The following is a 17,740-nucleotide window of genomic DNA, read 5'->3' as shown; positions in this document are numbered from 1 at the left end:
GTCGACGGATGTCAAAAAGAGGAACTGTCGCGACTGACGGTGCCGCCCGCCGTTCACACTTTTTCCGTTTAGGAGGTTGGAACAGTCAGAATCTCTTGATATCTTGTCAGAGACGACAATGACTCGCGCTTATGCAATCAACGGGTTTATTGTGGTTCATTTCCTTTCTCACACAATGCGGAACCAGCCAAGGGCTGGTATTTCACAACTGCGATCCCGGACGTCACAACCCTTTAATGCCAATTACAATTTTTATGTTGATTCTCCCAAGATAAAAGAATTATTGAGTAGAACAAAAATTAATAATCAAATAAAATAATCTAAAAATTCTAATGAATAACAAACTACAATCATCTTATCTTATCTATGCGGTTATGCTTTTGTCTATCATCGGTTAACCTTGCACAGATTTCTCCCGAGGCAACTTGCCTAATTCTTTAATGGTTAATTTTTAGTAATTGGTGGAACTTGATTTCTTACCACTCCGGAATGACCTCGAGCCCGCTCCTGTGAGGCAATTTCTCGTAATTCCACCAATCATGGGGTCTTCCCGGTGTATCCAATTATAAATTGAAAAATGATGAATCCACAATTTCGGCTAAACTAAAATTATACTTTTTCTAAGGAACTCTCATGAGACCAAAAGGGAAAAGAAATCGACCAGGCGGAGAGCTAACTCGATGAACAGAGGATTTTCTCCCCCTCCAAGCCTGAAGTCTGTGCCGTTCACACACACATCTCGCCCGCTAGCTCTCAGATCCTCAGAATCTTTTCGTACATCCTGGTAATTTCCCCGGAGATTCAGGTCTGTGTTGGTGCTGTTGAGCTCGTCCCTGCTCTCCGGGTCTCAGAACCTGAATTCTTCCGTAATTTCCATCTCACTTGAGCTCCTCTCAGTCTAAGGGAGAAGGGTCGCCGTCCTCCTGGTCACGGAGCCCGAAGGCTCGCTGACCGCACCCTTTCTCCTCTTCGGTTTCGCAATTGTCCCCTTTTTATAGTTTTCGTCACGTGGTGTACCGGAGGTGTCCTGAAATGTTCTATTCCAGGGGTCGGGAACCTTTTTGACTAAGAGAGTCATAAAAGTAAAATATTTAGAAATGTTTTACAGCGAGAGCCACTCGCACGCGCGCGCGCACATACAAACGCTCGCGTGTGCGCGCGCACACACACGCGCACGCGCGGCCACTTTTCAACAAAATATCAGAATGTATTATTTAAAATAACTTTGTGATAGTACTCACCGTTAACAGGGATGGTTTTCCGTTCCTCGTGTTTGGTAAAAATCCAGGAAAATGATCGGAATGAAATTCAATTTGCCGGTCCAGAGGCGAAGTTACTGCTAGCTAGCTTGCACACGGCTCATAAGCTTCCACACTTGCTATCTGCAATCTACTTCTCGCAGAAGTATGTCGATGCTAACGTTAACATGGGGCTTGTTAAAATGTCACTGACATTCGACTGTTTCATCGATGGTATTGTTTCATTGCAAATTAGAATCAGAACATTTTCTCTCCTCTAATGCTCCGGTGCATTCAGGCTGAAAAGCACAAGTTGGGCTCATTTAAAGGGGCGTTTACCTGTTTCAACATGACGGCCACTATCATCCAATCAACATGGCGCTTTCGGCCATTCTAGGTCAGTGTCATCCAATCAAAATTGCGCTTTCCGCCAACTGCAGCCCCAACGGGAAATGAACGACGAAAAAAACGACTATATGTATTATAATATGTAATATTTATCGGCGAGCCATATGCAATCATCAAAAGAGCCATATATAGCTAGGTTCCCGACCCCTGTTCTATTCCCTCCCCATATCATCCAAGCAGGGAGGAGGGAGTACAGTTCAAGCCAGGGACGATCTTCTCCGGTGGGAGGGGTCATGTCAGGACATGTAGGGACATGTTGCTCAATCCTTTTCTGGTTTGAACTGGTTGAAGGGACCTCGCGTCCCAGGTGAGGCTGACTCACATCCTGTAATCTGATTCAGCCTCCCGATGACAGACAATTTCTTCTTTATGCGTTTTGCAGCTAGTTAGAATGTATATAGATTGATATGTTGCTTGCATACCTCTCCCGTAGGTATTTTTTCAACGTTATCTTTTGTTACACATCATATGACATTACTGGGAGAAAGCAATGATCATAAGGCAATATTTTTCACTCAAAACGGTTACAAAGCATTGCTCAAGCATTGGATTAGTATCTCTTTTCCTCTTTTTGTCGTCTCACAACGACCGGCTAGAAAGAGGAAGTACGTATGAAGAATAGGAAGGCTTTCTCTTTTTTAAAAACACTTTTTTTACACTTGGTCAATTTCTTGTTAGTCGTCGAATTGCGTAATTGTCTTTGGACAAAAAATGGCGTCGGTTGATCGGTGATCAACGGTGATTGTCGGGCATTTTTATAGGGCATTGACTTTGGCATGCTTTATTTGGTAGATGCTTTTTTCATATTTCAGTTAAACATGACTCATGAGGTTTTGTTGAGCTGGCGTCAGGCTGCATTCAAATTGCTCTAACTCCCTCTAGTGGTCAATTTGGGAATTTGTACCAGGACTTAAACCATCAAATTTCATTTCCTTGATTTTTGGGCTTCATCTCCTGCTTGACAATGCATGGCAGGCAGATTGACCACTCCAAATTGTCCCTCGGCGTGAGTGTGAGAGTGTCTGTTGTATGTCTTTGTGTGCCCTGCGATTGGCTGGCAACCAATTCCGGGTGTGCCCCGCCTCGTGCCCGAAGACAGCTGAGATAGGCTCCAGCCGCCCCCCCCCCCCCCCCCCCCCCCCCCCCCGACCCTAATGAGGAATAAGCGGTACCGAAAATGGATGGATGGAATAAACAAACAAATAACCAAATAAATAAATATAGAAATAAATGGATACATATATAATCAAATAAATAAAAACATATACATACATACATACAGCTAATTTATTGGTATTTTTATTGATGTTTAATCCAAATGTTTACAACCTTCAGCAAAAAGAAATAATGTTGCCTTATTATTGCAATAGTTTGGAGAATAATTCTTTTTTTTTTAACAATTATTGTCCTGATAATTGTCAGAAAAAAACGTGAACCTAAACAGATCAAGATGAGTTTCATACTGTACACAACTAAATTTGGTAATCCCACAGTCGGTTTAAGGCAAACTAAAAGAACTGAATTCGGCCTTGGATTGGGATGACTCGTATTGCTTTGTTGCATATTTCGATTGTTCTTGCTCCATTACTTCTTGTCGGCATAGAGACCGTTGCCATGTTGAATATCAAAATGAATATCAAAAAACATCTCACTATCACAGACACCCACATTTTCTACAGGCAGGCCTTAGTACTCTCAGACAACACTGCTGAACACACTCCCACGCATGTTCAGAGGAGGTTTAAGCACAATGTGAGACCACTCATTAAACAGACCCCAAACCATCAAAACTAAACGTTAAAAACAAAGCAACACAGTTTAATAGACAATAAAGAGAGTAAATGCTGGGATCACCGACAATCACCGTTGATCACCGATCAACCGACAGCATTTTTTTGTTTCTTAACTGACATCAGAAAAACGATTTATAGCATCTAAAATACCCAAAACACGCAAGCCGATATTTTGGTCAAGTGCAAAACACCAATAAAAATGAGTTAGTGTCCCAAAACTACTTCAAAATGACCCCGGAAATTTCAGAAGGTCCCGCCCCCTTGTTCGTGACGTCACGCGAGGACGTCTTCGCCTTGCTCTAGAATCAAAACAATGGCTTCAGATTCAGAGAAGATGCTTTCTGGTTACTCATCCAGTTTTGAATATGATTCAAATAGTTCTGAAGAGGAAAGCATAAATGTTTTCAATCGATTAAAGAAGTACAGTAAAGTCTCGTTATATCGATATTCTCAGGAGTCTGAAAAAATATCGATATAACCGGACTATCGATATATCCGATCCTGTGGCATGTAAATTTTCTCCTTACGTTCATAGAAATAGTATCGTAATAAGCAGTACTATCGATATAACCGATATAACGAGACTTTACTGTAATTGTCAATTCGAGCCAGTAGGATTTCAATGTAGCATCCCAGAAAATGCACAACATGGCGCCCAAGCTCCGTCCAAATGGACTGATTTGTCTGCTGGGAATTTGTGTCAGCTAGTATCAAATAGTAGTCTTGCTACAACACACAACGACTCACCATCGTGTGATTTATGTCTTCTAATTTCCCCATCAACACGGAAACCAAACAAAGTACCCAAAATGCATTGTATGTCGCCTTCTCGGTCAGGGGCGTTCCAGACGTGACGTGATGTCAGGCATCGTTATCAACTCGAAAACAAGACTTCCTGAATATTCCTCGTGCTGAATATTCTTAAAACGTAAAATATAGTTATATGCTGTGGAATATTTGGAAAATACGCTCAGTAGAAGTCATTTGAAGTGATTTTAGAAATTATGGACACAACTTGTCCGAGGGTGTCGGTTGTCCTTTAAATAACACCCTTGCAAAGGTTCATGTAACAGGCTGAGTGATGAACTATTTTAAACCGAAGCGAGGTTAAAAATAGACAAACAGCACATATACTCTTCAGTGTGTTTTGTATAAACATGCTAGTTCTTTTTTGTGTAAATAAAGTGGTTTCATGATTTTTTACATGGCAAAAAATAGATTAGTTTTGGGAATCACAGATAAATGATCTACTTTTCCCTTCGGCTTTTCCCTTCAGGGGTCGCCACAGCGAATCAATGCCCTCCATCTATCCCGGTTTTGTGCATCCTCTTCTCTCAAACGAGCTACCTTCATGTCCTCTTTGACCACATCCATAAACCTCCTCTTCGGTCTTCCTCTCGGTCTCCTGCCTGGCAGTTCAAGGCTCAGCATCTTTCTGCCGATATAGTCACTCTCTCTCCTCTGGACATCTCCAAACCATCTCAGTCTGGCCTCTCTGACTTTCTCTGCAAAGCCTCTAATATGAGTTGTCCCTCTAATGTACTTATTCCTGATCCCAACCAACCTGGTCACTCCCAAAGAAAACCTCAAAATCTTAAGCTCTGCCTCCTTCAGCTCTGCTTCCTGTCTTTTGTTCAGTGGCACTGTCTCCAGTCCATACATCATGGCTGTTCTCACCACTGTTTTCTACACTTTTCCTTTTATGCTAGAGGAAACCCTCCTATCACACATCACACCTGACGCTCCAACCTGCCTGGACACGCTGCTTCACCTCTTTTCAACACTCTCCATTGCTCTGGACAGTTGATCCCAAGTACTTAAAATGCTCCACCTTCTTTATCTCTTCTCCCTGTAGCATCACTCTTGCACTGGGATCCCTCTCATTCACACACATATATTCCGTCTTGCTGTGACTTTCCAGGGCATATCTCCACATATCTAGTTTCTCCGTCACCTGTTCCCCGTTCTTGCTACAGATCACAATGTCATCTGCAAATATCATGGTCCAAGGAGATTCTTGTCTAACATCGTCTGTCAGCCTGTCCATCACCATAGCAAATAAGAAGGGGCTTAGAGCTGACCCCTGGTGGAGTCCCACCTCCACCTTGATTTCCTCCGTCACACTGACAGCACACAACTGTCTTACAGTCATGATACATGTCTTGCACCACTCTGACATACTTTTCTGTCACTCCAGACTTTCTCATGCAATACCACAGCTCTTCTCTGGGCACCCTGTCGTACGGTTTCTCCAGATCTACAAAGAGACAATGCAATTCCTTCTGACCTTCTCTGTACTTCTCTATCGGCATTCTTAAAGCAAACACTGCATCTGTCGTCGTCATTTTTTGGCGTGAAGCCATACTGCTGCTCACAAATGTTCACTTCTGATCTTAGTCTCTGTTCAACTACTCTTTCCCAGAGTTTCATTGTATGGCTCATCAACTTTATTCCTCTGTGGTTAGTACAACTCTGCACATCTCCTTTGTTCTTAAAAATGGGCACACGTACACTTCATCTCCATTCTTCAGGCATCTGTTCACCATCTAAGATCTTTACGTCTGTGTAAGCTCTCAGTCGTACAGGAGTGGTCCATCGATGAGAAGGTTTCGTCAGCCGTCATCTGTCGCCGTTACCAGGAGCTGAGATTGTTTCAGTAAAAGTAATTTTTGAAATTTACCCTCTTTGGTTTTGCTGTGGTGCCTCATATAACCGGATTTAGTAAATTCACACACTTCCTGATAGATTTTGTGGGTAAGTTTAGTTTGTAATCGCTGATAATAAGTTTCTATTTCTGACTGTTTGTTTTTTATCTCTATGTTAAGTCTCCTAATTCGCAAATTTAGAATTTTCCTAGTATAATTTTGTTGCATTTTATCGGCTAAGTATCCGGGTTCCAAAAATTACAAAGAGTCCTTTGGCAACATAAAATTCCCACTTATTTCAAACCGATAAACACGTTAAGGCAAAAATTAGTGCATCCAAAAGATAGGCTACCAAATGAAAAACAAAGTAATGTAGTTTATTCCATACATTGTAAGAATGAAAATTGTAAAGAGCAGTACATTGGGGAGACTCAACAAATTCTCAAAAAAAGACTTTATCAACATCGCAGGGATAATATAAGTGGACCTCAATCGGCAGTACATTTGCACCTAAAAGCTAGCAACCACTCATTTGACGACAATGAGGTTAAAATCTTAGCGAAAGAACATAGATGGTTTGAAAGGGGGGTAAAAGAAGCGATTCTTATAAAACAACAAAATCCTTCATTAAACCGGTCTGGTGGGGTGAGGTTCAATTTGGATCGCTCATACAATAGCCTGCTGAGGCAAAACAGGTTAGGCAACTTTCGTAATGCTGATGAGGGTCGTTATGCTGATGAGGTGATACCGGTGGGAGTAGGGGTAATAGGCCAGTCGTTAGTCAGGAATGTAGGAACAATCAGTGGGGCCACAGGGAGGGGTCCTCTGCCCCCCCAACCTGAGAGTAGGGACCTATCATAGTTGTGTCCGGCGCCACCACGTCTGGACATTAGGGATATATAAATAGGGCCGATACGACCAGTCAGAATTTAGTTCGCTGATGAAGCCTCTTGGATAGGAGGCGAAACGTCCGAAACCTTCACTTTTGTACAGATGACGGCTGAAGAAACCTTCTCATCCATCTAAGATCTTGTTGAATAACCCAGTCAGGAACACCAAGACACTTCCATACCTCGATTGATAAATCATCAGGCCCGAGTGCCTTTCCCCCCTTCATCCTCTTCATCGTCCTCCTCACTTCATCCTTGCTAATATTTGCTACGTCTTGGTCCACAACAGTCACGTCTTCTACTCTTTGTTCCTTCTCATTTTCCTCCTTCATCAATTCTTCAAAGTACTCTTTCCATCTTGCCATCACACAATTGGTACCTGTTAATACATTACCATCTCTATCCTTAATCACCTGAACCTGCTGCAGGTCCTTACCATCTTTGTCTCTCTGTCTCGCCAGCCTGTAAAGATCAGTCTCACCTTCCTTGCTGTCCAGCCGAGCATACAAGTCATCATAGGCCTCGTTTGGCCTTTGCCACCTTTACTTTAACCGTGCACTGCATCTCCTTGTACTGCTGTCTACTCTCGTCCGTCCTCTCAGTGTCCCACTTCTTCTTTTGCTAACCTCTTTCTCTGTATACACTCCTGCACCTCCGCATTCCACCACCAAGTCTCCTTATCTACCTTTCTTCCACTCGATACACCAAGTACTTTCCGACCTGTGTCTCTGATTATGTTCGCTGTAGTTTGCCAGTCATCTGGAAGGACCTATTGCCCACCCAGTGCTTGTCTTACCTCCTTCCTAAATGTCATGCAACACTATTCCTTTTTCAACTTCCACCATTTTGTCCTCACTTCAGCCTTTGGTTTCTTCATCTTCCTCACTGCCAGCATCATCCTACACACCACCAACCTATGCTGTCTGGCTACACTCTCATCAACCACTACTTTGCAGTCACTGGTTTCCTTTAGATGGCGCCGTTGACACAAAATGTAGTCTACCGGTGTACTTCTACTACCACTCTTATAGGTCCCCCTATGTTCCTGTCTCTTCTGAAAGAAAGTATTCACAATAGCCAAATCAAAAGCTACAATTAAACCGCTACAAGCCACGGGGACTCGTTCGTTTGGCAATTTGCCTGCCTTTAGCAGACAACGCAACGCAAACATTGCATTGTGCACCATGACGACAAACGACAACTGGAGCAAAATATTCAGCAAGGGATATTAACCATAAATTAAGGAAGGGAGCATTTGTGCTAGGTACTTCCTTAATTAAAAAAAAACATTTATACTTCGCAACAATGTTTGTTTGTTTTTTGCAATTAGTCGTCTTATTGTGTTTCAAGTTGTGGGAAATGGGGCAGGCAACTTTATGGCCGAGCAGGCAACTTTTCAGAGTTGTTTGCCGTGGTGTCCACTAACTTTTTGTCATGAGTTTCAGACACTGATAAAACATTTTAAATTTATGTAAACCATTAAACTCCATATTACTTGGTGTAATCATTAATTTGGGTAGATTTCAAAAAGGAGCAAGATTTTGCTAGGGTTCAATTTTTTCTGATAATCTTTTATCTTACATGAAATTCCTGATTAACTCTACACAATTCTTTGAAAATGTATCAAATTATGAATTATATTTTTGCATAAAACCAACAATATTGGTTTTATGGTTTGATTGTTGCATACTGCACATTGTCCTATTTTGATCTTTAGAAAGACAAGCAATACATTTAGCACAAAGATAAGATAATACTGTAATATGTTCACTATCAGATGCAACCAACAATGATACATGATAATGATGGGGAGAACAGTATGAAGGTGCAGTTCAGGTTTTTAGAGTTTAGATCAGACATGGGCAAACTACGGCCCGCGGGCCACATACGGACTGTTAGGCTTTTTAATCCGGCCCGCCAAACTTGCCCAAATTATAGTAAAACAGTGTCTGAAACTCATGACAAAAAGTTAGCGGACAACAGGGCAGATAACTCTGAAAAGTTGCCTGCCGCATTTTTCACAACTTGAAACACAATAAGAAGACTAATCACAAAAAAACAAACATTGTCACAAAGTATAACGTTTTTTTTTAATTAAGAATGTACCTACCACAAATGCTACCTTGCTTAATTTACGGTAAATGTCCATGGCTGTTGATTTTGCTGCAGTAGTCATTTGTCATCATGGTGCATAATGCGAGATTTGCATTGCTTGCTACAAGCCACTAAGCCCCTTTCATAAGTCTCACGTACAGTTTACAGTCACGGTTTAATGTACATTTACGTTTTGTAGCATCACATATGTTGTTAGCTTCTTTTGAATCTTTCTTCTGGGCTGAGGTTCTGTGCATCTATTTTGGAAAATGATGTGCAAATGCACGACCTTATAACGCTTGCGAAAGTCCGGAAGAAAGAAGCAAGCTTCTGATCGGCTGCCGTGCCGAGTATGCAAATTTCAACTGCAGGTCGCCTATGTCTGTGTGCTTGGCGACGGTACACGTGTACTATTTGCGCGTGGCAAGGGCATCCGTGGAGTTAGTAGAGCGCGCGGTCAAGAAAATCCATCCATGATTTTACGGAATTTAACACAAGTAGGTATTATTGATCTTGAATATTTCGTTGTGGAATAATATGTTTTGAATGTTGAAAGTGATTCCATTTTTCAATAAATGTTGATTTCTTTAACATTGCACCTTCGATAGAAACTTATTAAAAACAGACGCAAACTTGATAAATCACAGTACATATGTTATTTTAATCTATTTCCATTTCCTCCTCCCAGTATCTGCGAAATAGTATGTAAACACCATATCTTGCATATTCCTTGAGACAAATGTATTAACTGATCAGGGATATTTTTCACATTTGAAAGACAGTTAATAAATTGGGTTGTAGTGTTCTTACTGTGCTATGAGGTTTGTACACACTACATTTAAAGGACAACCAGCACATTTTTTTTTTGTTTCCTACTGACATCAGAAAAACGTTTTATAGCATCTAAAATACCCAAAACACGCAGGCTGATATTTTTAGTCAAATGAAAGACACCAATAAAAATGACTTCAAAATGAATCCGGAAATGGCCAGTTTCAGAATGTCCCACCCCCTTGTTCGTGACGTCACGCCAAGACGTCTTGCCTTGCTCGAGAATCAAAACAATGGCTTCATATTCTGAGAAGATGCTTTCTTGTTACTCATCCAGTTATGAGTATGATTCAAATAGTTATTTGAAGTGATTTTACAAATTATGGACATAACAACATCCAGAGGCGTCGGTTGTCCTTTAATGCTTTAGGTTTAGTATTTCCGGCCCAAACACTCCCTCCAAATGCTCCTGGCCCGGCCCCTCTGTCAAATTTTAGAACCCACTGCGGCCCCCGAGTCAAAAAGTTTGCCGACCCCTGGTTTAGGTGGACCACACTGCCCTACCTTTTCTGACGCATATCAACTCATGTACTCCGCAGCTTCGCTCGCCACCTGCAAGGACAACACATTTGAATGTCTTTAGAGGAAGCAAAAGACACGATGATAAAAAAAGGAAAAAAGGGTTACATTTTCAGACAGGGGCAGATGTACAGTGATACCTCGATTTACGAAGCACTTGGCTTCCGAACTCTTCGGTTTACAAACGTTAAATTTATGAAAATTTTACCTTGGCATGCGAACTATTCTTCGCGATGCACACAGAGCTGCCATAATGAGTGATGTGTCGTTCGCAAACGAGCTCGTTCTCCAAACAAGAAAATGGAAGCTGGCTTGTTTTGGTACTCTATTCCCCGCCCCCAGTCTTTGGTTAAAGCCATGTAATTCATCAAGAACGCAGCAGTGAGGGAGGGGGGGTTACAGACAGATAGAGAGTGAAGCCATTCTTCAACAAAGAAAATGGCAGCCGACATTTGTTTTGGTCCTCTAATCCCCGCCCCCAGTCTTCGGTTAAAGACACGTGAATGTTCAAGAAAGCAGCAGTGAGGGGAGGTGGTTTAAACATTTAAGAGGCAAACAGACGACAGAGAGATAGAAAATGGATAGAAAACAGTGAAATTTGGACTCGTTTCAACTTTGATGTTCAAAGGCAGAGTGTAGACTGCAAGGTTAAAATTCCCATCAATCAAGCTGCACAAATAACCCGCACAAGCCATCTGTACACTTGATGCAAAAAGCTATCAACTCAGTTAAACAGAAGACAATTGATGAGGAACAACATAAAATTATCGCAGAGAAAGCATCTACAAGGGATGATTCCTCAAGACGGTGAAAGAAGGTTACATTCCTCATCAAGTGTTTAATTCTGATGAAACCGGCCACTCCATTCCATCAAGGCAACGACCATCACAAAGGTAACTAAAACTACTTTATTATACAGTACAGTTTATTTGTTTCATTATAATACCATAGCACATTATAATTATTATACATAAAATAAGGTATATTTTGTGTAGTTTCAAGGCTCAGAAAATTAGAACGTAGAAAATTATGTTTTATGTAGACCTGGGAATGGATAATTCTCATTTTAATGGTTTCCGATGTGAAATTAATTTTTAGGATACCCACTTTTCGCCTTACACTGTCTGGGAACCAATTAAGTTTGTAAACCAAGGTATCACTGTAATATGATTACAGAACAGTGTAGGACTAACGTCTGTGTAAGCTCTCAGTCGTACAGGAGTGGTCCATCGATGAGAAGGTTTCTTCAGCCGTCATCTGTACAAATTTGAAGGTTTCGGACGTTTCGCCTCCTATCCAAGAGGCTTCGTCAGCGCACACAGCTATGATAGGTCCCTACCCTACACTACTCTTTTGACATTCGTAATGCTTATGAGGTGATACGGGTGGGAGTGGGGGAAATGGGCCAGTCGTTAGTCAGGAATGTAGGAACAATCAGTGGGGCCACAGGGAGTGGTCCTCTGCTCCCCCCAACCTGAGAGTAGGGACCTATCATAGCTGTGTCCGGTGCCGCCATGGCTGGACATTAGGGATATATAAATAGGGCCGATACGACCAGTCAGACTTTAGTTCGCTGACGAAGCCTCTTGGATAGGAGGCGAAACATCCAAAACCTTCAAATTTGTACAGATGACGGCTGAAGAAAACCTTCTCATCAGTGTAGGACTAAGGACAGATTTTGTTGGCGTATGGATGGTCATTATATTTCTTTTAAATTTTTCTGGTTATTTTAAGTTTCCAATTAAAAAATTGTCATGATCTGGTTGCCGACCAACGGGGGGCGCTGTCGGCCCCGCCTGCACCTGCACAGGTGCTGGTCGTCCCGATCAGATTGGCGACGAGCGGGTAGCGACGTCAGCCCTGCCGGCAGCCTCGCAGGTACTGGTCGTTATAATTACTGACACTTAAAAGGACACCCGGCACGACCATCCGTTGTCGGTTCATTGTTTGCTGCTTGTTTGCTTCATGCATTGTGTATGTGTTTGTTTAACCTTGGCGGACTTTTACTTTTGGTCTTATTGTTTGTGCTGTGTTCTATTGTTTTTATTGTGAAGTACTTTGTTTTGATTTTTTATTATTATTATGTGTTTGTTTAACCATTCAGATGATTTTGATGTTTTACATTTTGTTCCTGCTGACCTTTATTTTAATACAATTTGTCAAACAACCTCCTGCTCCCTCCTGCCTGCTTTTTGGGATGCGCACCCGCCATCACAACCTCGCAAAATCTGACAAAAATACTTTTCAAATTGAAAGAATTCAAGTGAAAATAGAATTAGAATAAGTTAGTGCTCTGCTAGGCACAATCACCTGAGAGTTCTATTTGGGAGAGGTCAAATCATGTTAAGGTGAATCAACCACAATGGCATTTAAACCAGCGGTTCTCAGCCTGGGTTTGATTAAACTGTCCCAGGGGCAGCATCCATGCCATGGAGGTTAAGACATACCTGACTCAAATTAGTAATGACACGCCCACCTGGCCATTACTGCCTGCATTACATCGCTTCTCCTTTGCAAACAATAAATGTGTTATTTTAATTACTTGAATTTGTAAAGAATCAGCTGCAAGTACCTCGGTTTTCCACTAACCAATGGCAACCTCGAACTAGCAAAACGGAAAGCGGCTACGACCAAAAACGGGTGAGGCAAGTCCTAAGAAGCCAGCTCAATGGCAAGGGTGAGTCTGCGTGGTTTTTCTCCAGGTACTCCGGTTACCTCCCACATTCGAAAAATATGCGTGGCTGGCTGATTGAAAAATTGTCCTCAAGTGTGAGAGTGAGTGGGAATGGTTGGACGTTTCTGTGTGCCCTGCAATTTGCTGGCAACCAGTTTAGGGTGTCCCCAGCCGGGTGCTCGAAGACAGCCGGGGTAGACTCAAGCACCCCCCCGCAAGGCTAGTTAGGATTAGGTGGTTCTCGCAAATTTTGTAACTAGACACGTTTTGATGTAGATGCCTGAATTAATTGAATTAAAAGTCCCACCCCACAAAAATTCATATGTAAATATGTATATGTTTCCGTGAAATAAGTAACAAATACAGTGATACTACGGCTTACGAACATAATTGGTTCCCAGAAAGTGTGGGAAAGGTGAAAAGTGTGTATTCCAAACATTACTTTCCCATAGGAAACCATTAAAATGAGAATATTCCGTTCCTAGGTCCCCATAAAACATAATTTTCAACTAAATAAGCCTTAAAACTACACACAATATACCTTATTTTATGCATAATAAATGTGCTATGGTATTGTAATTAAAGAAATAAACTGTACTGTACAATAAATTAATAGAGAGCGAGCTAGCAATGTCAGTGCCATTTGACTGTCATCGCTGGACAACTCTGAGGCAATTGTGCTTTTTTGCGCCTGGAATGAGTAGCATTTTCACAGCCCCGCCTAGTTCAGCGGAAAGGTCAGTACTGTTGGACAGTCTGAGGATCTGCATTGCTTGAGGAATCAGAATCAGAAAACATTTATTCCTGCAATGAAAAGAAAGGAGCATCAGCGCAGAGCACCTATGCATATGTGGAACTGTCGCGGTATAGAATTGAAGTGGATTGACGTGGGGCAAGAAATTGTAAGACAATCTCTTTTCGTCACTGGATGCTCCAGCTTCATGTTTGCTTTCAACATTTAGCTTGTACCAGATGTGTACATTCCAACATGACGTCTCTGACACACTGGTGAAAAGGACACTTTGATCCTCTCTTATTTCATGTAGAGCTGCTTCATACAACAAAGAGGGTGCAGAAAGTGCAACCGACGTCTCCGGACAAGTTGTGTCCATAATTTGTAAAATGGCTTCAAATAACTTCTACTGAGTGTATTTTACAAAGATTCCATCGCATATAGCTATATTTTACGTTTTAAGACTCGCGCTGAATATTCAGGAAGTCTTGTTTTTGAGTTGGTGACGAGTCCTCACGTTACGTCATGAAAGGACCCCCCCCTGACCGACAAAAAGACACACTGTAGCAGTCGTTCATCACGTCAATGTATTTTGCTGCACTGTTTATCTGAAAACCTTGATGTTACATCCAAAAGCCGCCAGCAGAGGGAGTCCAAGCTCCATGAAAGGAATCTATCAGCCTGTGGAAACGGGCTGATTCATTCCTCACGGGAGCTGGATGCCATTTTTGGGTGCGACATTCCCCCCTGCCCGTTTGCCTCAAAATGACACGGAATCAATTCTTTAATCGATTGCAAACATGTATGCTTTCCTCTTCAGAACTATTTGAATCATATTCATAACTGGATGTGTAACAAAAAAGCATATTATCAGAATCTGAAGCCATTGTTTTTATTCTCCAGCAATGCAAGACGTCTTGACGTGACGTCACAAACTGGGGGCGGGACTTTCTGAAAATGCCCAATTCGCAGCTCAATTTTTTGCAGATTTTGGACACTTTAAGTCATTTTTATTGGTGTTTTGCATTTGAATAAAAATATCATACTGCGTGTTTTGGGTATTTTAGATGCCATAAAACGTTTTTCTGACAGTTAAACAAAAAAGTGACGTTGGTTGTCCTTTAAGATTCAATGACTGTCCCGGTCATTTGTGTTGTCACATTATTTGTTATTTAGTTGTTTTGTTTTTCAGTTTTTTACTTCAAGATGGCACCGCGAGAGTGGCAGCCTTTACAGCAGCTCCTGTATTTGTTTTTGCATTTGATCCTTTCCTTTCCTCTTACTGTCATAACTTTGTTACTGTGAAATGTGAATTTCTCCACTGCAAGACTAATAAAGACTAATCCAATCCAATCCATTATTAAGACAAATCGTACAGCTCAGAAGCTAGCAAAAATAAACAAATAATATTGCATTTTTATGAGAATATTATTAACGTTCGCCATTATGTATGTATGTCAAACTTCTCCGCGGTGTGAAAGAGCCACTTCTAAACCCATATTATGAATCTGCACGTTCATAGTAAAAACCAAGTTATTTCCTTGCTAACGGTACAGTCTAGTGGACTTATAATAAATCACATGATACGTTTTATATGAGTAACAGTCGCATATGTCTGGATTCAGACATAGCACTACTGAAGGCCAATGTGTGAAATGCCTGGCTCGCCACTGGTCAATTACAAATTGACCTTGCTCAGCGTCTGATTGTTTTGTGTGACAAACGTTTGTTTTTTTTTCTCCCGCTCATTTGCACTATCCTGTAATATTGTACTACTACTACTACTACTACTACTACTACTACTACTACTACTACTACTACTACTACTACTACTACTACTACTAATAATAATAATAATAATAATAATAATGGCGGCCCGGTAGCCGAGTGGTTAGCACACCAGCTTCGCAGTGCAGAGGTCGCCGGTTCGCGTCCCGGTCCGGCCTCCCTGTGTGGAGTTTGCATGTTCTCTCCGGACCCGCGTGGGCTTTCTCCGGGTCCTCCGGTTTCCTCCCACACTCCAAAAAACATGCATGGCAGGCAGATTGACCACTCCAAATTGTCCCTAGGTGTGAGTGTGAGAGTGACTGTTGTATGTCTTTGTGTGCCCTGCGATTGGCTGGCAACCAATTCAGGGTGTCCACCGCCCCGTGCCCAAAGTCAGCTGAGATAGGCTCCAGCAACCGCTGCGACCCTAATGAGGAATAAGCGGTACAGAAAATGGATGGATGAATGGATGATTGTATCGACCAGCACCTGCGAGGCTGCAGGCAGGGCTGACAGCGCTACCTGTTGGTCGCCAATCCGTACGTGGGGGGCTACCAGTGCAGGTGAGTCCGACTGCACCACCCGTTGGTCGCCAACTAGATCATGACAGTACCCCCCCTTCAAGGGATTCCTTCCAGAAGTCCCAACAGTCTCCCAAAAGGTCCAACTCGCCAGGAAACAATGGTGGAGACGGCAACCGTTGCCTCTCCAGCATATGATGGGCAGCGACCTGATGGGAACGGGACTCAGCCTGACGTGGACGAAGACGCGGCACGGATTGTCATGGACATGGATGCTTCGTCCTGTGAGTGTGTAAAAAGGTTCACACTCACGTCCACGAGAAGCGCTGCCACTTGCACGTCAACGTCCGGCCGAGACCTGTTCCCATACGGCCATCCGGGGTGCCAATCTGCACCATGTGTCGTCACGTGAACGTGCGAGACGGATCGCACTCACGGCCACGACGATCCGTGCCGTTTCCACGGCCACGTCAGGCTGAGTCCCGTTCCCATCAGGCCACCGCCCATCATATGCTGGAGAGGCAACAGTTGCTGTCTCCATCATTGTTTCCTGGCGAAGTGTACCTTTTGGGAGACTTTTGGGACTTCTGGAAGCAGTCCCTTGAAGAGGGGGAGGGTACTGTCATGATCTGGTTGGCGAACAACAGGTGGCGCTCTCGGCCCCGCTTGCACTGGCACAGGTGCTGGTCGTCCTGATCAGTGGCAGACTGCCACGTTCGGATTGGCGACCAACGGGTAGCGTTCTCAGCCCAGCCTACAGCCTCACAGGTGCTGGTCAGTCCAATCAGTGGCAGTCAAAAGGCACGACCATTCGGCGTCGGGTCATTGTATGTAATTGTATGCTGTGTGCATTGTGTATGCATTGTATGCTGTGCATGTGTTTCTTTAACCTTGGCGGACTTTTACTCTTGGTTTTCTTTTGATACTTTGTATTTTTTCTGTTCAGATGAGTTTGATGTTTTAGATTTTGTTCCGGCTGACTTTATTGTAACACAATTTGTCAAACACAACCTCTTGCTCCCTCCTGCCTGCTTTTTGGGATCCACCACCGCCATCACCACCTTGCAAACCGTGACAATAATAATAATAGAAGATGTCATTTCTAAGCGCCTTTCAAAACTCTCAAGATAGCAAATTGATAGCAAATAGATAGCCAGCTAGGTGGCTAGCTAATAGATGAGTCTTTGTATAACACATTACTGGCACATTACTGGCACATGTTGTTAACACACTTAAACATTCATGCATTCATAGGGGACATAGACTGTACCATAGGTGTTTCACTGCTCTCATTAATAAAAGTATGATTATATTTTCATGGTTGTTGTGTTGATGTTTGTTATGGACTGTCAACATAGTTTTTTTAATATGCACTGTATTTTGTGCTCATCAGGTCCACAAAATTTTAAAATCAATGCGGTCGCCGAGCCAAAATGTTTGCATGCAAGATGCGGGGGGGAGCGAACCAAACAGCCTTACGTTGACACTGTGGGGTATTTTTCATACCAAAAACAGATTACAATAACTATCAGAATGTAGGTCAAATATTTTTAATTGGATTCTCTGACTTGTATTTTGTGACATTTAAAATAATATATCTCAAAGTGCAAGTTATTTAACATATTCA

At 42.4% G+C, this 17,740-nt stretch overlaps 1 protein-coding gene across 9 annotated transcripts in view; it reads right to left on the bottom strand.

Moving 5' to 3' along the window:
- syt14a (synaptotagmin XIVa) overlaps window positions 1-17,740 on the bottom strand; it is an 89,876-nt gene that overhangs the window by 62,752 nt on the left and 9,384 nt on the right. For all 9 annotated transcript variants that reach the window (XR_016116089.1, XM_089005108.1, XM_089005109.1 and 6 more), the window contains exon 3: window positions 10,404-10,451. Coding sequence is in view for 8 of the 9 variants with exons in the window: in XM_089005108.1 (XP_088861234.1) it covers window positions 10,404-10,451 (48 nt within the window). In the remaining variant the exon portion in view is untranslated. The remainder of the gene's footprint in view (window positions 1-10,403; window positions 10,452-17,740) is intronic.

This window comes from Hippocampus bargibanti, linkage group LG09 (genome assembly GCF_051943395.1).
Source record: "Hippocampus bargibanti isolate YZ-2025 linkage group LG09, ASM5194339v1, whole genome shotgun sequence".
Classification (NCBI taxonomy): Eukaryota; Metazoa; Chordata; class Actinopteri; order Syngnathiformes; family Syngnathidae; genus Hippocampus; species Hippocampus bargibanti.
Note: the sequence above shows the minus strand (reverse complement) of the source record. Positions and strands in the feature narration are given on the sequence as shown.